Below are 16,746 nucleotides of genomic sequence, written 5' to 3'. Positions count from 1 at the left end.
CAGGCAAAATGCTTTTGAAATAAATGACATTTGCTCTGAGAATACAGTTTCAGTTGTACATCATCTTTGCTTACCTGGTTTACTTTGGAAATATTTCTATTCTGTAGGCATACTACTGACTGCGGGCCAAACAGATTCTAGAAATATATAAAAATAGACAAAACTGACCCATGGACAAAATAGTTTGTATTGGTAATTGCGAAAAATGATTAATTTTATGAAAAATTTCCTCCTCACTCCTGTGTTTTCCTATCATTGTTCTACCGATTACACTGAAATACTAACGGGCCTAAAGTCCATAGTTAATTCCTCCGTGAACCAGATGAATTGTCTTTCTGTTCTATGGCCTTAAACTATACAACTAAATAAATCAGACCTGACAGATAGGCAAGGCTGAATCTTAAACACCTTTCCACTACAGCTGTCTTTTCAACCTTCTTCAACTCTAGAAATATCTAAGAGTGAATTTGGAACTGGAAACATAACTAATGCTAAAAACTGTAATTATAAATTGAAAAACCAATACTCAGTAGTCTTATTTTATCAGGAGAACTACATGTAAAATACTTTGTTGAAATGTCTGTGAAGAGATGAAGATATTTTTGAAGAGTAAATAAAATGTATTTGTAATAGAGGTGATGGTAGTAACACCTTCTTTACAACCCCTCCTCTCGTGCAACTATTTTCTTGGTCATTTTCTCCAGGAATAAAAACGTGTAATCATTGTGGCATTATTACTATTTTTCATTTACCATTCTAATAAAAGCATTTTCATTTTACTTATCCTTTTCTGTTGAGTATAATACAGCCATGAACATCTTAAGACATGTATATTACTTTTGGTTCTACTAAATTACATCCCTTGGAAAAGTTTCTATCGGTGACATCACTGAATTGAAGTATATGATCACTTTTATCATGTTTGCTAAATAAAATGTCCTTCACAAAAGGGCTATATAAATTTAGAACACCACCAGCAATAAACAAAGGTACCAAAGCAAATTTTAAATTAGAAAACACTGTCAGTTATTTACTAGCTATGTTAAGTATGTATGTATGTATGTATTTATTTAATTTAAATTTTTACTTATTTGAGAGACAGAAAGAAAGAATGTATGCAAATAAGCAGCAGTGGGGTGGGGTGGAGAGGGGAGGTGGGGAGGTAGAATGGGAAGGAGAGAATCTTTTTTTTTTTTTTTTAAGATTTATTTATTTGTCAGAGATCACAAGTAGGCAGAGAGGCAGGCAGAGAGAGAGGGGGAAGCAGGGTCCCTGCTGAGCAGAGAGCCCGATGCGGGGCTCAATCCCAGGACCCTGGGATCGTGACCTGAGCGGAAAGCAGAGGCTTTGACCCACTGAGCCACCCAGGCACACGAGGAAGAGATTCTTTAGCGGATTCTGTCCTGGGTGAGGCGCCCGACTAGAAGCTCTGTCTCACTACCCTGAGATCGTGACCTGAGCCAAAACCAAGAGTCAGACACTTAACTGACCGAGCCACCCAGGTGCCCCAAGCTTTTATTTATTATCTCTAACTCTCAAAGTGCCTCTGCATTGCCAGTACCATTATTCATATTGTATAAACGACAAAATGGAGATTTCAGGGTAAAATAACTAGCTTAAGAGAATACAGCAAATCAAGACATCTGGCATTGGAAGCTAGGATTGTCAGATTTCTACTTTATTTCTGCATATTTTTGTTTTTTTCCCAGGCACTAATTTACTCATTCAAATTAATTACAAAAATATGGAGTGAGTTACATGCTAATAGAAGTACATAGAAAAGGTTATGGAAAACCCAATAACTTGATTGTCTACCCATACCTGAGGTGTTAAAAAAATTTAAAAAAATTTAAACAACATACGTAGTTAAAAGGCTATTATACTTACAATAAATGTATCTTCCACTTTTGCAATTCCTTTTCCAAATATGGTCCCTAGTTGATCACCAACTCCAGCCAACAAAAAACCAAAAAGGGGAATTCCCAGTAAGGCATAGATGATACAGAATATTTTTCCCCCTTCTGTGCGTGGTGAGATATTTCCAAATCCTAAATACAAAAAAAAAAAAAAAAAAAAAAAAGAATAAAAAAAATAAATTGTTTTCAGTTGTTTATAAACGAGTAATAGTTTAAAACATATGATGTTGTTAAAAAGAAAACAAGAAAACTGAAAGAGGACTTGGGCTGTCTCTGTTTTGACCTCAAACTTTTCTGCTTGGGTTCTTCTTTCCAGCTTGGGGCTTGGAGCAGGAGGAGACAGACGCTACTGTGTCAAGCCATAGTGTCTGCCCAGAGCCAGCAAGACCCTGCCTGTAACTGACTCCAAGACAATGATGGATTTAACCTACACATGCCCATCCACATTTGCCCCATATTTTGTTGTGTAAACCTGGAAGTATTACTGACTTTTTGGAGACAGTCTTTGAGATGTTAGTCTACTGTCTTCCTGGTGTTGGCCTCACTGAAATCAATTCCTTTCTGGTTTCACCACCACTCATTTCTCTGCCTTCGGATTTTATCAGCAGTGAGTTCCGAACACGGTCTGTTTGGGACCCTGCACCCAGGGGCTCTCACTCCCCTATGCCCCAGTTACAAAACCACAGGCCCAAAATGGTGCCACTTAGGATGAATTCCCAAACTGGTGATTAGTAGCTAATCTTACTGCATTTTCAACTTCACCCAGAAATAATAGTCTTAGTCTCAACCTGAACCAGTCACAAATTTTCCCATCAGAGACAAAGGTCTGCCGCATGGCCCCCTCTCTATCACCCCCTCCCCGAAAGGAAGATGAAGTGATCTGCCTGATACGACCCCCTATTCTTCCCTCTCAGGGAAAGTTACCTTGTCTGGAAAAACCTTTTCTTCTGTTAGTAGCTTTCTTGCCCCCACCCTTATTCTATAAAAATGTTGTGCAATTCCTCTGAGCTCCCCTCCGCTTGCTAGATGGGATGCTGCCTGGTTCATGAATCATTTAATAAAGCCAATTAGATTTTAAGATTTACTCAGTTAACTTTTGTTTTTCAGCAACCTCAAGGCTAATTCATAAAACTCCCAATATTAAAAGATATTAATCACAGACTTTTAACTAGATAAGAATCCCTTTTAAATATATATATTCTTAAAGACTTATTTATTTATTTGTCAGAGATCACTAGTAAGCAGAGAGGAAGGCAGAGACAGAGGAGGAGGCAGGCTAGCCATAGAGCAGAGAGCCCAATGCGGGGCTCGATCCCAGGACCCTGGGATCATAACCTGAGCCAAAGGCAGAGGCTTAACCGAGCCACCCAGGTACCCCCAAATATATTTTAATATACAATATTCCAATAAGTAAACATTTCAATAATCTACAAAGTACAGCTAATGTTCCAAATAAAATAGATGATGAAAACCAAGGGGATAACACATGCAATAAAACCAATATTTTCATTAAATGCCCTTCTGTCTACACTGATAATACTGTTAACTGCAGGGCTCTCATTGTCATTTATTGAGAAGAGCATACTGCCTTAGTATGTTCTGAGGATTTCAAAGGGTAGGGAAGCAAATTTTGCCACCCCAAGATATGTCTCTTTGGCATCCTGATTATTTTAAGGTGCTTATTTTTTTTTTTAAGAAACTCTGGACACATGAGAGACTCTGAAAACCGAATACAGGTCACACTTTTGCAGGAGACATGTACAGGTAGAAGCGAAGTCTCCATTTGGAAGGGTGTCCCCCTCAGTACCAGTGAGCGGGGAGGGGACTAAATCAGTAGAAAATGTTATCGGTGGAGAACGCATGGACTGAGATCTGCCTAACAACTTTACTTTCCTCTGCTGTGCTTTCCCTAGTAACCTCCCGAACTGAAAAGCTGTGGTCACAGCTTTATTCTGGGGGCGGACTGGAAACAGCTACTGTGCAAGTTAAGATCAGTGGTTCCATAGAACTTTGATTAATTTGAAGGCTATAGCCCATGGGCTCACTTCTGCTTCTAATTTTCTTTTTAGAATCTTATATTTTGCTTGTACCTGGGATGTGGGCTCCTTAATTCAGATTGATTGTCTTCTGGATCCATATGCTTCGTATCGTCCTCAAATCCATTCCTGTTGTGGTTTCCTCAACACCCTCCCTGTCTTCAACACACTACGGACTGCCCCCCCTTCCCATTTTCATGTTTTCTGCCATCTCAGTGCAACTTTTTGGTGAGGTGAGGTACCTGCATGATTATATCAAACAGCTTGTAAAGTAATTTCATGTTTGTATCAGATGGGAATTAGATATTTGGATTTACCAATATCTTAGCATGTTAAATCCAATAAAAAGTCCACAGATTTATAGTAAGGTATGCAAATATTATGGTTTTTGCAGGTGTTTGCAATTTTTAGATAAGCTATCTAGCTGATCTCCTGGTAGCTGAAGTAGTCTCAGCCTGCTACTTCTCCGCCATCTTGACTTCTCCCCAAACATTATGGTTTTTAAAAGCATCTACTTTAAAGTCTAAAATTAACTGATTGAAAGAAATATGAGGAAAGGGGCACCTGGGTGGCTCAGTCGGTTAAGCATCTGCCTTCAGCTCAGGTCAAGATCTCAGGGTCCCAGGATTGAGCCCCACATTGAGCTTCCTGCTCAGCAGGGAGTCTGCTTCTCCCTCTCCCTCTGTTCCTTACCCCTGCTTGTGCTCTCTCTCAAATAAGTAAATAAATAAATATAAGGAAAAATACTCTGGAAGAGTTTGGCAATATATTACAGCCATTCCTGGATTCCTGACTCAAGAGATATGTGGCCTTTGTAAATTATATCCTCATTTGGTAAAAGATATATTCCTATTATTATCTACCTCATCGAGTTAGGTATCACATGAAAGGGGCTCAGGAAATTTTTTCATATGGTATATGGTATATTTAGGTGGTATAATATATTTATTTAGGTGGTATAATAATTTTTTTTATTTAGGTGGTATAATATATTTAGGTGGTATAATAATATTTAGGTGGTATAATAATATTTATATTTAGTTGGTATAACAATAATTATTATAATTACTATTAATCATACTGTTGGTAGTAAGTAAAGATGAGCAGATCAATGTATTTAGCCCAGTCAGTATGCAAACTATTTAATAGCCAGATTATTGGGGTCATGAATACACAGTGTTCTTCACTATGTTCTATCAAACCAGGGACGCCATAATTTAGAAGGAGCACTGGCAAAACAGCATGCATAGAAGAAGGCAACTTTTCACATATGGCATCTACACATTTATCTCATTTGTCTCCCATCTGTTCTTTTTATTTATTTATTTTTTATTTTTTTTTAAGATTTTATGTATTTATTTGACAGAGAGAAATCACAAGTAGATAGAGAGGCAGGCAGAGAGAGAGAGGGAAGCAGGCAAGCAGAGAGCCTGATGCGGGACTGAATCCCAGGACCCTGAGATCATGACCTGAGCTGAAGGCAGCGGTTTAACCCACTGAGCCACCCAGGCGCCCCTCCCATCTGTTCTTTTTGGTTCATATCTACTAATGCCTTGGAGTGCTGAACACCAGAGCAATATGTACAAAGAATACAACCAGGGCAAGTGGGAAAAGGGTCTGGAAATCTTGCATGAAGATAATTTTAATGGAAAAATTTTAGGCTGGGCTATTTGGGACAGTGCACCATTACTGAATGCTATCCAAGAAAGAAACTCGACAATCTCAACTCCGTCCTGTAGTCAACATCAATCAGCAGAGTAGCAAGAACGAGAAGGCCCTGCTAAGTCAGCGGGGTGGGCTGCTTCGACACAGGTTCTTTGATTATTCCAGACAGTCTTGCTAAGATCCAACAATGTTATTTATTGCCTCTCTCCGGATGAATGAGTACGTGGTTAGAGGTAGGGCTGAATTCTGAGTCACCCTATTCCATCGCATTTTCTCTTTTTTGATTAAGAGGGAAAAGGTCTTCAGAGTTCTAGCCATAAGAAGTAAGCTGCCTTCAGGAAGGACCGGAGATGAAAAATAAGGGATGCTGTTAGTGAGCCCTCTTGCTCAACTGTAGGCTCCAACAATTAAAACCAGAAATAGATAAGACAGCTTAACTCATGCTCCAACTAAAATCCTCTATGCTTATTTCTTACCACAAGTTTTAAACATTCCAGACACCAGACCACAAAGCACTGATAGCAATGGAATGTCTGGAAGACTTCACCTCACAGGTCCCCTTCCCTGCCCGTGATCCTGACCATGACCTCCTGACCCTCATCTATGATCGCATGCTCTACCTGCTCTCTTCATGTAACCCCCTGCCCCTAATCTTTCTTTATAAAACTCTAGGTGTCCATCTTACTGGTGCAGAGGTCATTTGTTAAGACTTGAATCTGCCACCTCCTCCAGCAGCCAGCACCCGAAATAAATTTCTGCCTTTCTCTTTTCCAAACCCTGTCTCTTGAGTTATTGGCTTCTCTTATCATGAGTTTATCTGAGTTTGTTGGGCAGTGGTGTTGACAAATCCAGTGAGGAGCTTTGCTTCTGATTTGTCTAGGCCCCTCGGGATTCCTTGGAACAGAGCCGTTGGCCAAGGCAGCACACCAGGGCTCACCCATTCATTTCCTGAGTTAGCAGCTGTGATAGATTAATAGATAATAATAAAATTTTTTTAAAATTCTAACTGTAGCATTGCTATAAACAGGCTCTAGTGTTCAAAAAATAAAAGTCTAGCTGTCCGACAGCTCAGTTTGATCTGTTCCTTGAAAGCTAAATGGGCATAAGAAACAAAGCCTCCAAGTTTTCATCCATCATTGACTCAGAATCAGCCTGCAGGCCACTGGAACATCTTCAGAAAAGCTGACAGAAAGCCTGTTTACATCACCAATGCAAGAACCCAGATCCAAAGAAAATTTGAGATATAAGGAAAGCCAGTCTACCTTTCATTGGTCAAAAAATTGGAGACAGGGGCTTTGTAGCATCTCTGTACTTCATTTTTATTACCTCCAAGTCAAAATTAGCCTAAGAGAGACCAAGGGGAATGAAGGAATGAAGTTTCCTGAGATGTCTTCTGTTGTGCTTCCAAATATGTCTTTCATTACCATTATACTGAGCTTCATGATGAATCTGTGCCTCCTAGTGACATCCTTCACAGACTGACCACTTCCCAAGGACAGACACACACAGTGACTCGGCAGTTTTCGGACATAAAGGGAATGCCTACAACTCCCCAGACATTTCCTTGGGTAAGAGAACGAAATGGCTGATCAGAGGATGATCCCTTATGAACCTCTCTCCCCTGAGTAAAATAAGAGGAGACTTCCCTCCACAGATTTACCACATGTTTTAACCAATCAGTAGGCACTGGTTAAATAACTTATTCTATCAATGGATTTATGAAAGGTATCCATTGATTCTAAGCAGTAAGCTAAGCTTTTAAAATATTAATCATTGTGATTGTCGGAATTTCCTGACTCTTTCCCTTGTCAGTTAGCAGCACCTTCATTGCCTCCGGGCAAAATGGATTGTTACAGCAAGAAGAAAAGTGAAAAGAAATAGTATTAAGTTTTGTTCTCTTTTAACATCTAAATTAAGGTGTTCACAACAAAATGTATCCTTTGAGGAGAGCAGAAGTCAGGTTATGGCATAACGTGCAAAATAAGAGGGTAAAATGTATGCCTTCCAAAAAGCTTGAGGGAATAGACAAGACTGACCAGGGTTGGGGCATGACTTTCGAGGAGGTGCAGTTAAGCAGAAACCAAAGGACAGGACCTTGAGGTGGGGGATGGGGGGCAGGTTCCAATGGTATACTGGAGCTCACCTGACAGATCAACTATTAAATCATCAGGATTTTTTACAAGCCAGTTGACTTCACATTGGTAGCCTGGAATCAGCTATAGAAGGAATATTTATACCACAGAAATTGACAAGCAATACAATTTAGCCTCCCCCACCTAATCTTTACCAATATGCTATAGAATAAAATACAGTAAAATTTAAGAGACTGTATGTAGTCTTTGCCAGAGATCTGGAGGGAAGCCAAGTCCATGCCTGTGGGCCAACCCTTGATATTTATATTTATGTTCACCATTAGAACACCTATCACTGTTGCTGCACTTTGCTCTAAGGGAAGGGCCTTCCCTGGAAAGCCACTATAAGTCCATTGTAAGTGTACCATCTAGCAGGAGACCCAAATATGCCACTCTCATTTCAATAGTCTCAAGTGAACAGGCCATTATTCTGGGATCATGTATTAATACTACAAATAAATAATACTCCTCTTCATGCACTGTGCATACTTGGCAATTATTTAATTATCTGTAAGAGTTCATTTAATGTCTATATTCCCCACTTGACTATGAGTTCCATGAGTGGAGAGGTTGATTTATTATTTTTATAAATATTTTTACAAGTATAATTCCAAAATCTTCCTGACTTATTAACTAGTGCATAATTGGTAATCAGTAAGTTTTCTTCAGGGACTGACTGACACATACATCTAAAAATCTCACAATACTTTAGAAAGTGGAAAAGAAAATAAAATACAGGGAAGTAGAATATCTCTGTGTGGGAATTTATAAAAAAAAATCAAATTTCTCCTTCACTAATTAATAAATTTTCTATATTTACAATCAAAGTTCCATAGTTTTAAAAATTTTACAACTTAATGAGATGATTCTAAAATTCACCTGGAATAGAATTAATAGCAGTCAATAAATATTCTATTTTATTTTATTTGTTATTTTTAAAATAAAGTATTTATTTTTAAAGATTTTATTTATTTGACAGAGAGAACCCATGCAGAGGGAGGAGCAGGCAGAGGGACAGGGAGAAGCAGGCCTCCCACTGAGCAGGGAGCCCTATGTGGGTCTCCATCCCAGGACCCTGGGATCATGACCTGAGCTAGAGGCAGTTGCTTACTAAGCCACCCAGGTGCCCTCAATAAATATTTTAAAAGCAGACTAATGTGAGGCAAAGTTTGCTTCCAAACTAAAAAGATGTTATCTATAATTTTAAGAATTAAAACTATGTGGCAACCTTCTGCTGCGGGAGCTGTTACGGAGCACCAGCCACGGCTCTGCGCTACCCCATGGCCGTGGGTCTCAACAAGAGACACAAGGTGACTAAGAAGGTGAGCAAGCTGGGGCACTGCCACCGCCATGGGTGCCTCACCAAGCACACCAAGTTCATGCGGACATGATCTGAGAGGTGGGAGGCTTCGCTCCCTGTGAATGGTGAGCCATGGAGCTGCTCAAGTTCTCCAAGGACAAGCACGCCCCCAAGTTCATCAAGAAAAGAGTGGAGGCACACATCCATGCCAAGAGCAAGAGAGAGGAGCTGAGTAATGTCCTCACCGCCATGAAGAAAGTGACAGATAAGAAGGACTGAACCCCCACACCCCCCATGTAATAAAGCCTTTTTGGAACTTGTAAAAAGAAAACCCCAACAAACAAACAAAAAAATGGATGTGGCAAAGTAATGAATGAAAACAACAGAAAGCACAGAAAGAGACCTCAGCATATAAATGAAAATTTGGTAATTTATTTCAAATCAATATAGAAGTAGATTATTTAGTAAGTAGTGATGGGATAAAGACTAAGTCACTTGGAAATAAATGGTGTCCTTGCCTCACTTTATATACTAATATTTTTTGAATGGATTAAATCATCAATTATAAAGAGAATATGACCATAAAATACTACAAAAAAGGGGCAGGAGAATAACTCTTTAAGCACAACTTCTAGGACAGAATCATAAAGAATTTAAAGATAAACATGGCTATCCAAAAAAATATAATGATGCTGTAGGTCAGAGGAAGGGCATAAACTCTATGCAAAGACCAAATGCTTTTCCAAGGGGCAGTGAAGAAAGAGCCAAACGCCTTTCTTGTGGGTCTTCATAGGGTTCCCCTTGGTCAAAGAGGCAAGCTTTCACTTAATTTGCAGGCCTGAAGTTGGATTGAATCTATAGTGTTTGCACTTGTGATTTGAGACATTCTAATTCAGACTTCTACCAAGATCATATAAAACTTCGATTATTAAAGATACATCTGTTATAGGGAAATACATATATTCATAATGATAAGTTGATAAACCCCAAGAGCATTATTGGCTTTGTGTACCTGAGATTTACTGAAAGCCTGTCAACTGGCTGACTTTAACAAACAAGTTCACTTCCATTGAAAAATGTCAGGTTAAGCAAAAGAAATGAAATCTTGCCATTTGCGATGACATGGATGGAACTAGAGGGTATTATGCTTAGCGAAATAAATCAATCGGAGAAAGACAATTATCATATGATCTCCCTGATATGAGGAAGTTGAGAGGCAACATGGGGGGTTTTGGGGGTAGGAAAGGAATAAATGAAACAAGATGGGATTGGGAGGGAGACAAACCATAAGTGACTCTTAATCTCACAAAACAAACTGAGGGTTGCTGGGGGAGGGGGGTAGAGAGAGGGTGGCTGTGGATATTGGGGAGGGTATGTGCTATGAGGAGTGCTGTGAAGTGTGTAAACCTGGTGATTTCAAAATACCCCTGGGGCTAATAATACATTATATGTTAAAAAAATGTAAAAAAAAATCAGCCTAAACATGTAATAAGCAATACCTTTGGATAATAGTAGTCTTCCTACCCTCTGAGTGAGACTTACAGGTAGTAAGTAACAGAGTTAAACTATTTGGACTTACTGGCTGCAGTGTATATATTCCAGATTTAAGAGTTTTATTTAACTAATAGTAGTTCGTGAAAATCTTTGCTCTCTTAGCCAGTATTCAATGTGGAGACTATAGTTTATGATTACGTTTATTGACAACAGCAATGATAAAAGCAACAATAATTTGAAATTGCACTTATGTGGACCCTTCTAGAGGTAAACACAATAAAAAAAATCTAAGTAATTCTGACCCAAAATTTAGGAGGTGGAACTCTAGTACTCCACTCCCATGGAGAGAAAATTCAGGTAAGAAAAATACTGCATACTATTACTTTACTCTGATCAATTCTATATCATAAAACACTAAGTTGTATGCAAAAAGAGAAGAAATCAAATATCACAGCAATCAGTATGATTTAATTCTGTTCAGTGACAAATTATTCAATAATAACTACATGCCATTCACTGTGCTAGATACTCAAGATAGAAAGATGAAGAAAACACTAGATTTAAAAATTCCAAATTGTTAATAAAATCAAATAAATATGCCACCTGCCAAGTTTTTTAAAAATAAGATTTTACTTTTAAGAATCTCTACACCCAACATGGGGCTTGAACTCACAACCCTGAGATTAAGAGTTGCACGCTCCGTCCACTGAGCCAGCCAGCCACCCCTACCGACCTTTCTTTAAAGGTGCATAAATGGACAAAGACTTGCTACACAGAAAACAAGGATGGCAATATGTATGTGAGAAAAATCCCTGTTAAGACACTGCACTTAAAAAGCTGTGTAGCAGAAGTTTGGTTCCATGTTGACTTTGATCTCTGAAAGGGAGTTAGGTCTATTCAAACGTTGAATCTATGCAGAGGCCATAAGCTCTCAGTACACGGTATTTAAGTACAGACAGTAGAATAGACCCAAGGAGAGCCTGGAGTAACTCCCTACTGGGGCAATAAATGTTAATGTGCTATATCAGGAAATTCAGCAAGGACCCAAGGACAAATGAAGAGTGAGGAGTAAAAAGAGAATGAAAAAGAGAAGGGAAAAAAAAACCATCCTACTCAACATGAGTGTCTAAATAATAAGTCCATAAATAAATCAAGTGTCAAGAAATCTGAACACAATCAACACCTGCAGGCAGGAATTTCTCTTAAGTGAAAATAATTTTAGGGGACAGTCCGAACTAAATTTTGAAAGAAGCCGATTAGAATATCCAGAGTTTTAAAAAAAATGTTTTTATTGAAAGTATGCAATAAATAGGTACAAAATATAAACAGGTAGATAAGAAAAGGAATAAATAAGAAATCTTGGAAATGAATTATATTAGCTATTTTTTAGGGAAATAAAATAGAGGAAATGGACTGATATAGGTGAAGGAAGGACTGTGATACTGAATAATGCATATGTAACTTGACACAGAAAGGAAAAGGGATTTAAAACAAAAACACGGTGGGGGGCACCTGGGTGGCTCAGCTCAGGTCATGATCTCAGGGTCCTGGGATCGAGCCCTACACCAGGCTCTCTGCTCAGCAGGGAGGCTGCCTGACTCTGCCTGCCTCTCTGATAACTCCCTCTCTGTCAAATAAATAAAATCTTTAAAAACAAACAAAACCAAAAACAAGGGGACGCCTGGGTGGCTCAGTTGTTAAGCGTCTGCCTTCAACTCAGGTCATGATCCCAGTGTCCCAGGATCGAACCCTGCATCGGGGTCCCTGCTCAGTGGGAAGCCTGCTTCTTTCTCACCTAACCGCCCCCTTGCTTCTGTTTCCTCTCTTGCTATGTCTCTCTCTGTCAAAAAAATAAATAATATTAAAATAAAATAAAATTAAATTAAATTAAAACATAAAGAAGTATTAAGAGACAGATGGGGAGGACTAAGAGACCTTAGCAATCATATATGAGTTCCAGGAGGGGAAATAGAAAGACTAGCAAGGACACAATATTTAAATACAGTTATGCTGGGACAAAAAAAAAAAAAATGGGCAGAGGACATGAACAGACATTTCTGCAAAGAAGACATCCAGATGGCCAACAGACACATGAAAAAGTGTTCAACATCACTCACCATCAGGGAAATGCAAATCAAAACCACAATGAGATATCACCTCACACCAGTCAGAATGGCTAAAATTAACAAGTCAGGAAATGACAGATGCTGGCGAGGATGTGGAGAAAGGGGAACCTCCTACATTGTTGGTGGGAATGCAAGCTGGTGCAACCACTCTGGAAAACAGCAGGGAGGTTCCTCAAAAAGTGGAAAATAGAGCTTCCCTATGACCCAGAAATTGCACTACTGGGTATTTACCCTAAAGATACAAACATAGTGATCCGAAGGAGCATGTGCACCTGAGTGTTTATAGCAGCAATGTTCACAATAGCCAAACTAAGGAAAAAACCTACATGTTCATCAACAGATGAATGGATAAAGAAGATGTGGTGTGTATATATATATAAAATGGAATACTATGCAGCCATCAAAAGAAATGAAATCCTGCCATTTGAGACAGCGTGGATGGAACTAGAGGATATTATGCTTAGCGAAATAAGTAAATCGGAGAAAGACAACTATCATATGATCTCCCTGATATGAGGAAGTGGAGATGCAACATGGGGGCTTTTTGGGGTAGGAAAAGAATAAATGAAACCATATGGGATCAGGAGGGAAACAAATCACAAGAGACTCTTAATCTCATAAAACAAACTGAGGGATGCTGGGGGGGGGGGAGGGTATAGGGAGGGGGTAGTGGGGTTATGGACATTGGGGAGGGTATGTGCTATGCTGAGTGCTGTGAAGTGTGTAAACCTGGCAATTCACAGACCTGTACCCTGGGGCTAATAATACATTATATGTTTATAAAAAAATAAAAAACAATTGAAAAGAAAAAAATTGTTAGCTGAGAACTCAAGAATTGAAGACCTGTGGACTCATATTAAAAGTGCACTCTTGGTGTTAAATATGATAACTAAATATATACCCATGCCTAGACACATCATAGAGAAACAAAGAATATACAAATAAAGATAAAATCTAAAAAGCTATCAGGGAAAAGATTATTTACAAAGGAACAACACATGAGTAATAGCAGTCATTGGAAAATAATGGAGTCCTGATATCTTCAAATTGCTAATAATCATTACCCTGAAATTTTATATTTAGCTAAACTATCAAAGAAGAATGAAAGGCCCTATCTTAGCATTTCCCAGCAAAGTCCTTACCTCCCCCAGAAAACCCTCACTAAAATCACTATCTAGGTATGCTTGAGAAATCATGTACACCAGAAAAGGAACCCAGAAGGAAAACAGCGTAAGAGAAACGGAAGTGGGCATGGAAGTGGAAAAAATGTCAGAAAATATGGTCAACTAGTAACTGCAAAATATGTGCACATACATGAACATACGCACAAATACAACGGACAACAGTAACAAGATGGATGGCAGAATGGAGAGGTTCAAAAGTAAGCAATTTGGCTAAAATGCTTAGAAATATAAAGCAATAGCCAAAAAAAATGTGTTTGAGAATGACGGTAACCACAATCATTCCAACAGAAGAGTAGAAAAATAGTGGGAAAAGGAACAAAGAAAGAGAATGACATCAACAAGAAAAAGGTCCAAATACATAAATAATCACAGATTATGTAAATAGATTAAATACAGGGATTATTAGCATTCCTAAAAATATCACAGATCAGATGAAAATAAAGGGATGAAAAAGGACCTGTCAGCAAATCCTGATCGAAAGAAAGTCAATGTAACAATGTTAATACCAATCAAACAGAATTTAAGTCGAAACGTACTCTTAAGCATAATGAGATTAAAAAATTATAGGACTGAGGAGGCCTGAGTATAACCTGGAAAGCCTTATAGATATAAGGATGCAGAGAAAGCATTTGACAAAATTGAATAGAAATGGAGTTTTATTAACATGGTTTTAAATTAAAAAAACCAATAGCTGACTTATTCTTAAGATGAAGCTTGAAAGCATTGACTTCAAGATAAGGATCATGACAAATACATCATCCTCATGACTTTTCTATTATGTTCTATTGTAAGTCAATGCTATAGGCTTCTTTAAAAAAAAAATGAGAAAACAAAACCTGAAGCTAAAACTGTTTTTTAGAGAATATACTTGTATACATAATAAAACCATGAAATAAAATAAAGCCAAGAAGTTTTCTAAATTCAAAGTCAAGAAAGACAACAATAATACAATATATTTATATGTGCTTATGTGCTATACACTCTTAAAAGCAATTAAATATTGATTTAGTTAATCCTCACAATAATCACTGAGGGGGTAGGTTTCAATATCCTCATTTTGTGAATGAGGAAACTGAAGCATGGAAAGGTTGGATCATTTTCCCCAAGGATACAGAGCTAGTGAAGTGGGGGAGCTGGGATTCAAACCCAGGTATGTTAGATCTGGTGTCTGGGTTCTAATCACACATGCCACAACACTCCTATACTCCCGGAAAGAACCAAATCAGCCAATGTAGTGTAAAGGCAGAAAGAGTCAATGATCATATGGTTTCACTTATCTGTGGAGCATAACAAATAACATGGAGGACATATGGAGATGGAGAGGAGAAGGGAGTTAAGGGAAACTAGAAGGGGGAATGAACCATGAGAGACTGTGGACTCTGAAAAATAATCTGAGGGTTCTGAAGGGGCGGGGGTGGGAGGTTGGAAGAGCCAGGTGGTGGGTATTATGGAGGGCACATATGGCATGGAGCCCTGGGTGTGGTGCATAAATAATGAATTCTGTTATGCTAAATGAAATTAATAAAAAAAAAGCTAAGGATCTCAACAACATTAGCAATAAAGATAGCTAAGAATAAATACAGATAACATGTGAGTTTTTTATGGATACAATTACCCCCAAATTTGCAAAATAAATGACATAAAAAGAAACCTGAAGATACAAAGATATATGTGTTATTTTTGCTTAATTTACGCTAAATACAACTACAATAGATATTTTGAAAGCATTTTCAGCGGGATTTTATGAACTTTTATAAAAGTCTGTGAGAAAGTAAAGGCTCACCAATAGCTAAGAAATATTCGAATACTTGGGGAGAAAAATGAGGTGGGAAGGTATGTCCTATATGATATGGAAACCTGCTATGGCTATTAAGAGACAGTATGAGTAAGACATTGGGTTACTGGACAGGGAGAGGGAGACCAATCAGAACAGAACAGAGAGCTCAGAAACAGACCCAAACATATCTGGAAGCATGAGTATCTGCCAAAGGGGGAGAGAAGATAAACTCATCAACGAATGTTGATGAATGGGAGTGCAGAGGTGGCTTCCTGGTGAGACCGGAAAGGACAATAAAGGGTCTTCAACTTCTTGTATTGTTTCACTTAAAAACAGCAACACACTGAAAAAATAAAATTAAACAAACAAACAAACAAAAACCCCAGTAACACCAGAAACAGCATGAAGCAATGGATAGATATGGTGAAAGTGGGTGATAGATGGTCATGTGCATATGACTCTTTGTAGACATTACTACTATTTGAAATACTGCACAATAGTAAAAGCAGAATAGCTATAAATACATTTGTAGGTCAAGAAGACATTGGACAATATTCTGCACCATTTCTTATAGTTCTCTGAGAGCTAGAAATAGAAAGTTTTCTTATCATGACACAGAATTCTATCTCAAAACACTCAATATCATACTTAATATTAAAGTACAAGAGGAATCCTCCTAAATATCCAGAGGGGTGGAGTGCCTGGGTGCCTCAGTCATTAAGCATCTGCCTTGGGCTCAGATCATGATCCCACGGTGCTGGGATCGAGCCCCGCACTGGGCTCTCCGCTCAGCAGGAAGCCTGCCTCTCCCTCTCCCACTCCCTCCGCTGTATTCCTTCTCTCTCTCTCTCTCTCTCTTTGTCAAATAAAATAAAAACAAAAAAAACAGAGGGAAAAGGATATCCATTTTACAACTCTTAAATAGTATTATTCTTCAAGTTCTAGCATGAGCAATAGCAGTAAACATAAAAAAGGAATAATTATTATAAAAAGAAAGATAAGTCTTAGTTATGGGTGGAATTAAATATCTAGTAAATACAAGAGAATACTGAATATTGTATAGAGAAAAGCTCAGCAAAATAGCTGAAGGCATGATAAATATGCAAAAACCAATGG

At 38.3% G+C, this 16,746-nt stretch overlaps 1 protein-coding gene and 1 pseudogene across 5 annotated transcripts in view; one reads left to right on the top strand and one right to left on the bottom strand.

Annotated features, from left to right (window-relative positions):
• KCNK2 (potassium two pore domain channel subfamily K member 2) overlaps nt 1–16,746 on the bottom strand; it is a 223,915-nt gene that overhangs the window by 72,456 nt on the left and 134,713 nt on the right. For all 5 annotated transcript variants that reach the window (XM_059414015.1, XM_059414017.1, XM_059414016.1 and 2 more), the window contains exon 4: nt 1,888–2,048. In XM_059414015.1, the coding sequence (XP_059269998.1) occupies nt 1,888–2,048 (161 nt within the window). The remainder of the gene's footprint in view (nt 1–1,887; nt 2,049–16,746) is intronic.
• On the top strand, nt 6,142–9,328 carry LOC132026293 (large ribosomal subunit protein eL36-like; annotated as a pseudogene).

The sequence above is a fragment of the Mustela nigripes genome, chromosome 10 (genome assembly GCF_022355385.1).
Source record: "Mustela nigripes isolate SB6536 chromosome 10, MUSNIG.SB6536, whole genome shotgun sequence".
In the NCBI taxonomy this organism is placed as follows: Eukaryota; Metazoa; Chordata; class Mammalia; order Carnivora; family Mustelidae; genus Mustela; species Mustela nigripes.
This window is presented reverse-complemented; position numbering and strand designations above follow the sequence as displayed.